At 35.0% G+C, this 11,675-nt stretch overlaps 1 protein-coding gene across 4 annotated transcripts in view; it reads right to left on the bottom strand.

The window, feature by feature from the left end:
• Nucleotides 1-1,355: 1,355 nt before the first annotated feature.
• Nucleotides 1,356-11,675, bottom strand: part of LOC108340276 (two-component response regulator-like APRR3) — a 32,376-nt gene continuing 22,056 nt past the window's right edge. For all 4 annotated transcript variants that reach the window (XM_052878553.1, XM_052878554.1, XM_052878556.1 and 1 more), the window contains 6 exons: nucleotides 8,538-8,718; nucleotides 8,004-8,451; nucleotides 7,888-7,915; nucleotides 2,349-3,122; nucleotides 1,835-1,908; nucleotides 1,356-1,747 (listed from right to left, as the gene is read on the bottom strand). In XM_052878553.1, the coding sequence (XP_052734513.1) occupies nucleotides 1,672-1,747; nucleotides 1,835-1,908; nucleotides 2,349-3,122; nucleotides 7,888-7,915; nucleotides 8,004-8,451; nucleotides 8,538-8,718 (1,581 nt within the window). In that variant the 3' untranslated portion in view covers nucleotides 1,356-1,671. The remainder of the gene's footprint in view (nucleotides 1,748-1,834; nucleotides 1,909-2,348; nucleotides 3,123-7,887; nucleotides 7,916-8,003; nucleotides 8,452-8,537; nucleotides 8,719-11,675) is intronic.

The raw sequence follows: 11,675 nt of genomic DNA, 5'->3' as shown, positions 1-11,675 counted from the left end.
CACTTTCGTATTTTTCTTTTGACCAAAAATTCTAGTGCTATTTTACAATATCATATTTTTTATATATTATAAACCAATTTTTATCCCTAATGTCAAGAAGTAACTTTTTAGTACCCGTTCTTGTGTAATAACACATTTTTATTGCTGAAAATATATTTTTTCGTATTTTTGAAAAAAGAAGAAGAATTGTTTGAATCGAGGAACTTAAAGATATTTTTCATTTAATTTTAATTAATTACGTTTCAAAAGTTAAAGTCTATCATTTAGATGAAACAGTATACCTTTTTCCTTAAATAAAATTTATTTCTTGACCAGCAATTCTTTCAAATTAGAATTCACGTAAATCATTAACACGGTGTTTTAAGTAATGGGTTGTTTGGACGAGAGAACATATTTACTTCACAGTAAGGTAATAAGAAGCTGTGAAACTATATTTCTCATATTTCGTTTATATTATATATATATATATATATAATTTCTACCAAAATCTAAGTTCACATGATTAAAAGAGTTTCAATTACGCTGAGTAAGATTTGTGTTATTACTAGAGATATAAAATGCTTTTTCTGAAAAAAAAAAAAATGTAAAGAATTAAAAAAGATATTTATGTTATTCCGGAAGGTACAAGAAGATGAAAAAGTTGTTCCAAGTGGGTCATAGATGGTTCAAGGAAACAATGGCGACAACTTTAATTTTTACTCGAGTGAGAACCCTAGATGTTTGCCTCCGTACCAACAAACTTCAACTACTCACAGTTTAGGTGTACAGACAGACACAAGTTTAACTATTTAATCTTCTAGGCACTTATTAAGAAAAAAAATTGAACATGATTTTAATATATTAGAATATGTAAAAAGATATTTTTATTGAAACCATAATATTTTAATTATTAAAAGCTCAAAAAATATTTTTAATCGAGTACTGTGTATTTTATATATCTTTATCAGGCATTTTGAAGGCAGTTGTTGGGAATGTGAAGCAGACAGCTGAAACAATTATTGCTAAGAACAGAACTCTGATCACAATAATTGATTTATGATTGACGTAACAGCACAAGTTAAGGAAAGGTGGCTGTTCCAGTTGAAGAAGTCCTAGTGAGGGAGAGAAGAATTGTTGAGAAAATAATGAGATTATTTGACAACAATTCATATAAAGATAAAATAGTTATAAAAAAAGTAAAATTTTGTATTTATAAAGAAAAAATAAAAATAAAAAATAATGAAAAGATAATGTTAAATGAAAAAAAATTGGATGTGAAAATCCTAGCGTATAGAACAGTGACATGAAGATAAGAAGCAGAGAAACTCTATTCTCTCTTCCTTTTCAGCCACGACAATGAATTCAGGAAAACGAAGTAAAAGCTAACATGATAAATTTTATTTCATCAGAGGTTAACCTATCCAAAGGTAACCACTTCCATGGGTCCATTTGGAGTTTTCAAGTTCACACAACCAAGATCAGATTATAGAAAGTTGTCCTGAAGGTTCAAATTAAATATCTGTTCTTCAAAACAACAGAGGTAAAGGTAAACTACCTAATCACAGGTTCCCACTACACAAACTTCCGAGCTCCTTCCTAGGTGATTGTGCGAAGGACTAGTCTGACAAGCAAGAAGCTGGAGGTCGCTACTGGAACAGAATCAGTCAAATAATGGCCAGCATTTGGCTGGTGTTATTGAGGAATGTCGGTATTATCCCCAGGTACCAGGTTGTCACTTTGGTGATCTTTTTCTTCTTTGGCTTCAGACCTGAGAAAAATTTGGACACAAGTTAATCCAGTGCTTATATAGTGCAACAGAGATATATAAAGTGAATCCAAGTATGCAGCAACTTACACTATTCGTCTAACAAATTGTCCCCTAATACGAGGCCGCTGTTCTGCTAGTTTTTTCCTGCTATGATATCGAACCTGGAAAAGGAATGGAAATTTCAGAATATTCAAACAAGTCAAATTCATGACGACAATATATAACATCTCGTGGTTATTAAGATTAGGATCAACTCATTGACGAAAACATGGACATACAAGTCATACGAGGCAAGTACAAAGTACAATAAAGCCTTATCCTACAAGTAGGTTGACTACATAAATCACATAATACTACTGGGCTAGGGTAACTCGGCAGTAAATATCTTAATTTATAAATGAAGGGAAAATAATTTGATAAAACTGCAGATATATAAAATACACAGAATCCAGAGAAGATCTCCAGACCATTCATTTGTAGAGATTATACGAATACGATAACAAGGGCATAACCACATCGCAATTCTCAAATTGACAAAATCCACATTCGATAAATATCTTCAGCGAACATATTATAAGCACATAATTTAAAATAGAATTACCCTTTTCTCAAAGCATCTTTCTTTTCTCTTTTGACGAAACTTGGTCAAAGCAGCCTCTCTCAATGAAAGTCGTCCTTCATCTGCCCCATTCCCAATGGTTTTCCTATCAATGCCACCAACTCCAATGCTCCCAACAGCCACATTGCCATTTTCCACATTTACTGTCCTCATTGTCATGGTTCCGTCCTGTCCATTGCTCCCATGTCCATTGCTCCCGTGATCACTCTCCCCAGCATTTCCATCTATTGTGTAGTTTGCAGCATTACTTTCTGCTGGCCCTCCAAACGCATTTGATGATACACATTGCTGAGCAGTGTTGGTTGATCTTTTGAGTAAGAGATCATGATCTGATTGGAGATCTACAGCCGCTTTACGGGAAATGTGATTATAATGGTGAAGCTCATAATGAGTGTGCTCGGCTTTGAATTCATGTTCAGAGCTTCCCACTTGTCCTCTAACAATTTCCATATATTCTTCCCGGGCATAGGTTTTCTTCTGAGACGAAGAGATACTATTGTTCCGTATTGTTCGGAGTTCAGAGGAATTAAATGAGCCCAAACCTCTTACAGACTCTGGCATCTTGTCAAAAGTACAAGGTTTGGTGCCAAGATATGTATTAATGGAGGCCATGTCATTGATGTTGTTGCTCCCATTAGATTGCTGGTTTGGAGGAGTGACATTTGAGTGAGATGGAAAGTTGTTTATTACCTCTGCATTAGGTGCAGCTGAGCCATTGGCCAGTGGAGAACAGCTTCCTACATTTCCTGTTCGAGCCTGACAAGAGGTAAAGAAAAACATAAGGCTTGCCCAAAGGTTAAGCCTTTGCTTAGTTGAGGGAAGAGAAATGTGTGGAGAGAAATTCATGGAAAAGAAAAAAAATGGAAAGAATGGACAAATAGAAATTTTACTTATAAACACGTTTGATTTGAAAAATGCAGAAAAGGAAAGATATTTTTTTACAATCAACCCGTTTACCTCAGATATTTTTTGTTTATATCTTTTCCATTTCAAATGATTTTTTAATCTATTTTATTTTCCACTTCAATTTATTCAATCCATTATTGTTTATAATATAACAAGCTCCAGCTGAACTGCTTGGGGTGGGTGCAAGCTGAAGCAGCTCTTAGAAAAAAAATAGGCAGTTGCTCCTGAAAAAAGTCACCGGTGGAAAGAAGGACTCGAGATTAAAAACAGAAAAATATAATTTGAGGGCTACATGAACCCTTCTCATGTTCTACTATTTATATTGATAAAAAGTGGATACAGTAGAGAGATGGAAGGTCAAGAGACTGTCTTAGATTTAATGCCTTAGATAAAAACTATAATCCATATTCTCTAGCATATTCAGGTACCTTCAGTGAGTTTCTTTTTTCTTTTGAACTTAATGCCTTGGATAAAAACTATAAACCATATTGGATACTGGATTGTGGGGCTACCGACCACATGACACCCTTGCCTCAACATTTCTCTTACACCCTTGCCCTAGCAACAAAAAGATATTCCCAGCTGATGCCTCTATGATGACTACAGTAAGCAAGATTGTCAAACTCGAGAGTTTATATGAGCTCGTTGTGAGAGTTTATACGAACTCGTCGTGAGAGTTTATATGAACTCGTGAGAGTTTAGTAAATTTGTAAGAGTTTAGTAAATTCGTAAGAGTTTACTTTACATGAATTCTTTTTATATGAATAACATCTTAATTCAAATAAGTTCTTAAAATTATATAACTTCAAAATAAATAAGTTCACAAATAATATTATAAAACATAAATTGAAATGTCAAAGTCTCTATGTCTAATCCTCTAATAATGGCATCATCATCTTCGTCATCATCTTCATTCAACTCTTCACCTGATGAATGTTGTGTATCCTCATTATCCTTAAAAGTTATGTTATCAAGATCAAAAACATCTAGAGTTTAATACATTGTTCCTCCATCTAAGTGAACATTTTCACCTTCAAGCTTGCTCAATCTCAACAACATTATCTACCTCTTCAGTTATCCATTTATAAGATGATTCAATATCATCAAATGGAAGAGCAACAATTTTTCGAATTTCTCTACTTTTCAACTTCAAGTTATACATCACATAAATTAAATCATTCATCTTTTTCTGATGCATATGATTTCTTCTCTTTGCATGGATCTAAAATGAAATATCAAATTTTTAGTAAAGATATAAACCTAATAAAGAAAATTATAAATTAAAAATAATTTATATTACCATTTTAAATGATCTCGAATTACGCTTACATCCCAAAGAACTACAAATTAAGCTTAGAATTTGAATAACAAATCTCTTCAACTCCGGAGTTCCATCCCCAAACATTGCCCACCATTCCCCAGGATTTAATTCTTTCCTACATTCCTTTGTATCTTCCATTCCAAAAAGTCCTCTAGCAAAATGAAATTCAACAATCTTCAAATTAATTTTTCTTCTTTCTACCATATTTGGTACCAATCTTCTCATGCACATATACAATCATTCTTTCACCTCTCCACCATCATCACATCTAAAGTTAGGTTCATAGTAGAAATAGGGGTTCAGAAAATAGGCAACTGCATGCAAAGGCCTATGAAGTTGATTATCCCATTAAGCATCAATTATTTTCCAAACCTTTTCATAACTACATACAATTACCAAACCAATTATGCTATATTAGAAATAATTTCACACAAATAATTAAACTTTGAATGACTATAAGTTTGACATTTTACCTCTTCTTAATATTGTTTAAGTTGGACCTAATCTTCTCTTTTGCACAATCCGGCTCTTCACAAATGAAACTCATTGCGAATTTTACATCTGAGTCCACCGATATCAAGACCACCATACAAGGGGTAACAACTTTCAGGCATGTGGAGACATTCTTCCAAAACCGACTGTCTAATACCACATGTTGTATTCTTTTCCCCTCTTGTGAAGTTTCAAACTTGCTTGTCTCCCACTCCTCTAAGCTAAACATGGTCAACAATGATGTCTTCAATTCATGAAGACAAACAAGAGTTAAATAAGCCGTGGCAAATCTAGTCACACTCGGTCTTATAAAGTCTCTACCTTTAGTGAACTTTTTCAACAATGAAATCAACATTGATCTTCCATAAATGTAAGTGGTAATCCTTCTTCCCTTTTTAATTGTCAATTCATGGACCATCAAATTCTTTTCAAAATCTTCAAAGATCAAATCAATTCAATGTGCTGCACATGGAGTTCAATACAATTTTTTTCCTTTTTTGCATCAATAACTCTCCACCTGCCTTGAAATTTGCAGCATTATTAGTGACAACTTGAACAACATTTTCTTCTCTAACAAACTCAACAACGTCATCTAACATTTTGATTGCTTTATCAACTAATTTTGAAATGTTTGAGGTGTCAAGTGAATAAAGAAAAACCATCCCTTTAGGACTATTCACCAAGAAAATGCAAATAAAACATCTTTTTTTATTCGTCCAACCATCAAACATAATGGTACAACAAGTTCTCTTCCACTCCTTATATTCCTCAAGGATTGTATTTGCTTTGTTCACAGTTTATTTCAAGAGCTTCTCTCTAATACCATGATAAGATGGTGCTTTGTAGCCAACTCCATACTTACCAATTATTTCACATATCTTTGCAAATGCTGGATTTCTAATTACATTGAAAGGAATGGAAGAGTGTAAAAGAGTTCAGCCAGTTGAGCATCAACTTCTTCTTTGTATCCTTTTTTCATCATTTGATTTATAATTGCTTGGACTGCCCCCTAGCTAGTAGTAGCAACTTTTTATTTATTAAAATTGAACACCCTATGTCCTCCTTCAACATTGTGACTTTCTTTAAGGTCGTCATCAACGACATTTAACTTTTTTCTCTTCAATGAAGCATCCTTAGCTTCTAAAACTATTTTTATCATAATTTCTTCTGAAATAATAAGCACAAGGTTCATAGTCCTCCCTTGTTCCAATAAAATGATGTTTAAATCTAAAAATGCCTCAACTCACAATCTTTGAGCAATAGTTACATTTAACCTTTTCTTCCATTACCACAAATATCAAACCCATGTTTCCATCCAACATCAGACCGATTTTCCGGGGCATTTTTGCTTCTACTTTTAATGGATGAAAATGCACTTGGATTAGTATTCATTGAATTTGATGCATTTTCAGACATAATGCTTTAAGTTTTTTCACTACAAAACATAAAAAAAAATAATGGCAAAGGGCTTAGGCTTTATGGTTCAAAAACATTTACATTTTAAAAACAAAAACAATGGTAGAGGCTTAGCTCAGGGAGGACGATTGGACATGCTAAAGAATTGAATGACTTCTATTACTTGGACAATCTGAATCTACCACCAGACCTGGAAAATAACAACTCTTTTTTCTCTGATTCAATAAAGACCAACAAGGAGAAGGTCTTCCTACATCACTGTTGCCTTGGACATTCTTCTTTTAGCCGTTGTTCACTTGAATGGATTTGAGGAAGACTGATTGAATGGATTTGAAGGTAAATTTTTTGTTGTTTATTTGAGTGGATTTGGAGGGAAGTGAGAGTGGATTTGGAAGTATTACAAAAGAATAGTGCCAGGGATTTGGTTACTCTCCCAAATGGAAAAAAACCAGCAGGGTGCAAGTGGGTATATACTATAAAATACAAGGTTGATGGATCCATTGAGAGATACAAAGCAAGGTTAGTAGCTAAGGAATTCACTCAAACCTATTAGTATACTTCCTACAATAGCTTTCTAGCCTTGTATATATGAATTGTATTCCCAGCATAATTTAATATATCAATAATTCTATCTTAAATTGTGAAAGTATATAAGTGGATGCAAAGCTCACCTTATAAGCCAGTTTTGTGGGGGGTTGAGTTAGACTTAAAATTCACTTCTTAACATGGTATCAAAACCTATTCTAGTGAAATTTGTTGTTTATTGGGCATATTATTTTGTCTACTATCGAACCATCCATTAATATTTAGTCCCTCGTTTGAGATGTCTATACAAATTTAATAGATGTTCCGGTAGCGGCTCAAAAATGGGGTAACAATAGACCCACCAAAATACAAATATTGCGAGAATAAGCTCAAACCTATGACTCTGATACCATATTGAATATAGTAAAACTAGGTATGAGATTAATCTCCCATGTGTCTAAACTAGGCATAGGGTAATATATTTATAATGAAGAATGATACAAGTATATATTGGCAACAAACATAAACATGGTAAATAGAAGATATTGTTAGAAAAACAATATCAACAATATCTACCAATATCAAACAATATCAAAAGTCTAATTTTTCCTAATTAACATAAAACGCAATATATCTAACATTTCTTATTGTTTATTATAACTTTTGTGATGATTCACTCCATCCCTTTACCCCCATTTGTTGGTTGAGAGGAAATCGAATATTCATTCAGAGATGATTCATAGTGAGGTGTAGCCAGTCAGACAGGTTGATGAGGTGAGTAGGATTTCGGATGGAAATCAAATCATGCAACTCAAAAATCTTAATTTCAACACAATACATGAAGTTATCAAAGGAAATCACCTGGTTAGCAGAAGAAGCAGTATTATATCTGCACAAGGAAAATAAATGTTATGTATGTAATGCAAATAATATTTGTTTCCACTAGAACTCAATTATGCTGGAAAATTTTCTCTTACTTTGAGAATGCTGATTGGTCTGAATGTCTCAAAACATTGCATTCTTCACCCGTGACATTTTTAGGATCTCTTACTTCTCCCAGCCTTTTCAAAGTTAGTTCCAGGGATGGATGCTCTTTGGGGCAAGAGTTTTCTTTCGTTAGTGAGAAACCAGAGAACCCATTTGGAGTGTTCAAGTCTCTGCTTTCAGCCTGTGGACTGTTGCTATCAGTAACATCAATAACATTCATAGTCTGGTTTTCCTGTGTCCTGGTTTTACCACCATTGCATTCCATTTCTCCTTTTTCACAGGCATTACTCTGTCCTTTAACTATCTGCATATCATCATCATCAGACATTTTATTTGCCCCTTTACCCATTGGATTGCTAGACAGTCCCTCAAGTCGATGCTCTAGTTGCATACTCAAAGATATTCCAACAGCCAAGTCCTTGCCCATTGCAACATCATCTGGAAAGAAAATAAGTGGTTTATTCGGGGATATATCCAAATCCATATAGTCAAGTCTAAACAATATAGATACTATCTAGCCATACCAAGATGATCAATAAGTTCAAGGCACTCCTTTTCTGTTGCATGCACCCATCTACAACTAGCTTTTTCAGTCTTCGTTTGCATCACTTGGGCACAAGTGCTATCAGGGGGATCAACCAATTGTTTATGTGGTGAAAGTGGATGAGGACTGCCAACTTGAGCCAGACATTTAGTCCACGAACTCTACAAAAAACGGGAGCTTTATGTAAGGGGCAATCGGGCAGAGAAGTGCACAATTAAGTGAACAAGTGGTTAACAATCTTTTAACAAAAAGAATCAATGAGAATGGAGAAAAAGCATAGAAATGAAGTGACAAGACAACCAGAACAGAAAACAGCACTGAAAATATCACAAAAAAAAAAAAACTAATACAGCAAAGCGACCCTTCTTTGTCCCAAGCCCTAGTTAGGCCTAACAACAAAAGGAAGCAATGCACATTATCGTATTATACATAAAATGTAACATAAACAAAAGTGAGGCATGTGTTCCAGTCCAACCAAGAGCAGCAAAGATTTTTCAAAAACTGCACCTGCCATAAAATTTGGGCCTCCTTGTTTTAACCAACACCTTTATTACAAACGGATCAAAAATTGGTTCAAAGTAGCACACATCAAATGGCCACAAGAGTCAAAATGGTTGTTTTGTAGGAAATTAGATAATTAGATAGTTTCTAATGTTACAATGCAATAATTCCTGTCTATTACGAAATTAGATAATTAGATAGTTTTTTTAATCTGACCTAATATAGAAAACTGGGAAGAGTGGGGTGGGGCCTAGAGTTCTGCAATAATTCCTGTCTATTGTCAGAATCCCTTGAAATATACTGGAGATATTTCCTTGTACAAATTTATTTACATTCCACAAATTAAGTGATTTAATTACATTTCAAGATTAGGAGCATAGGCTCCCTTTATATTTTATATTTTATTTTGTTGGATAATTATAGGGATAGGTTGTGTCTATAGAAAGATAGGAGTTCCCTTACGTTAGATGTAACATACTTAGGCCCATCTTTTTGTATTTTCATATTTATTAATGCATAACCCTATGCGCTCTACACAAATTACGGATTCAGACCATGTCTCTTTCTCTTTTATTTCCACATGGTATCTAGAACTAGGTTTAGTCCTTGCCTCCATGGTGAATCGATGCTAAATTGCTTTTGGAATTTTTTTTTGGTCTTTGTTTCTTCGCCATCCCGGTGCTACCACCACCCAGTCTAGTCTCCAAGCCATGCTCTCCTCATCACCATCTACGTTGCTTACATTGCCATGGTCATCGCTGCCACAATTTTGACAGGTGACAACGATTTTGCTCGCCTTAACTAGGCAACCATGACGCCACAAAAATAATGGCAATCACGGTTCCAATGCCCTACCCCAGCCCTCACTAGCACTGTAGCCCTCACCGGCACGCGCGGCGGGAAGCGGCGGCGCCGGCGACTGTTGCGGCGGCGCGTGGGTTGTCCATTCGCCGCGATCTTTGTACCACGGTGGTCGCCCGGCCGAGACGATTCCAATGGTGTGGTTGTCGGTCGATTCTGGAACTCCGACGACGGTGGCGGCGGCGGTTGCGGCAGTGACGACGGAAGCGGCAATAGCGACGACGGCGACAGCGGCGATGAGTTGTGCCGGAGACCGTGGAGTTGGCTGGAACTAATCCTATGCTCTAGATACCATGTGAGATATACCATGTGAGATATACCATGTGAGAAATAGAGAAGATTGGGAGAAAATATCCCTTGTGTCTTTTGCATACACATAGGGTAGTTTATTCATAATGTAAGATATGGGCCAATGCCCTTAATACAGAATGGGCTGAGCCCAATTAAGAGAAACACACATCTTAACATCTAACACATGGCAATGTATCCAACCTCTTTCCAGATCTATAACTTTCATCGTTATGAAAGTTCGTTGAATTTTTCCCCCTTTTTTAGGACTGTTTCCGTCTCCTGGCAATCATTTTCTCTCTCTACAAATATTTGGCCTCCTTGCCACTCTTATGTTTGATCCGGCCATCTATACCAATTATATTTGTTAAAAGGTAAACTTTAAGCTTAACTCAACCTCACAAAATAGGCTTTTTAAAGTAATATTTGCACCCACTTATATGATGTAAATTAGTCTTATATGGAGTTGATGTGGGATATTAATGTGCATCCATCCATTGAGAAATTAGATGGAACTAATTATGATACTTGGGCATCAAACATCATACTTTGGCTTAAGAGTTCAGGTTATGTTGATCATATGAATAAAAATGTGGCCACTATTGCTGAAAATGAGCTTTCTAGTTGGTTAAAAATTGATGCTTAATTATTAATTGTACTCAAGTGTACTATTCACTTATCATTAAAACAAATATTTTGAGTGACATCTCCAAAATGCTATTCTTCAAGTAATTATTTAAGTCAAACAAGTTCACAAGTGGTTGAGGTCATAACTCTATATTTTGCTTCTGCACTAGATCTTGCTGCAACACTTTGTTTCTCACTCTTTCAAGAAATCAAGTTACCTCCAATGGAAACACAGTATTTGAAAGTAGATCTTCTATCAGAAGGAAATTCTACCCAATCAACATTTGAATATAAGAAACTTTAGTATTATTACAGTGACCAAATAGCAAACAATTTCCCAGAGATCCTTTAATGTTCTTATAATATACGAATGATTGCATTCTATTGATCTACATATGGAGAATTGAGAAATTGACTCACCACAGTGACTGCAAAGGAAATATCAGGAGGAGTATCACTAAGATAGTTCAATTTTCCAACTAATTTTCTGTAGTTCTCTAGATTTGAGAAAGGCTCTCCATGATTAGGTAGGAGTTTGGTATTAAGATCCAAGGGTGTGTCAACAGATTTTGAATTCATCAACCTAATTTCCTCCCAAATATCCAGTACATACTTCTTTTGAGACATAACAATGCCATTGTGTACTATCTCAATCCCCAAGAAATATCTAAGTTTCCAAGATCTTTGTTCTGAAAGTGGTGAGAAATGTGTTGTTTCATCTTGGATATGTCATCATGATCAGTGCCTATAAGAACAATATTATCAATATATACTATTAAATAGATACACCCAACACTTGAACGCTAAAAGATTAAATGATCTACCTCACTGCGAGTCATAC

The sequence above is a fragment of the Vigna angularis genome, chromosome 5, assembly GCF_016808095.1.
Source record: "Vigna angularis cultivar LongXiaoDou No.4 chromosome 5, ASM1680809v1, whole genome shotgun sequence".
Lineage (NCBI taxonomy): Eukaryota > Viridiplantae > Streptophyta > Magnoliopsida > Fabales > Fabaceae > Vigna > Vigna angularis.
The sequence above is the reverse complement of the archived record's forward strand: the minus strand, read 5'-3'. Positions and strand labels throughout refer to the sequence as shown.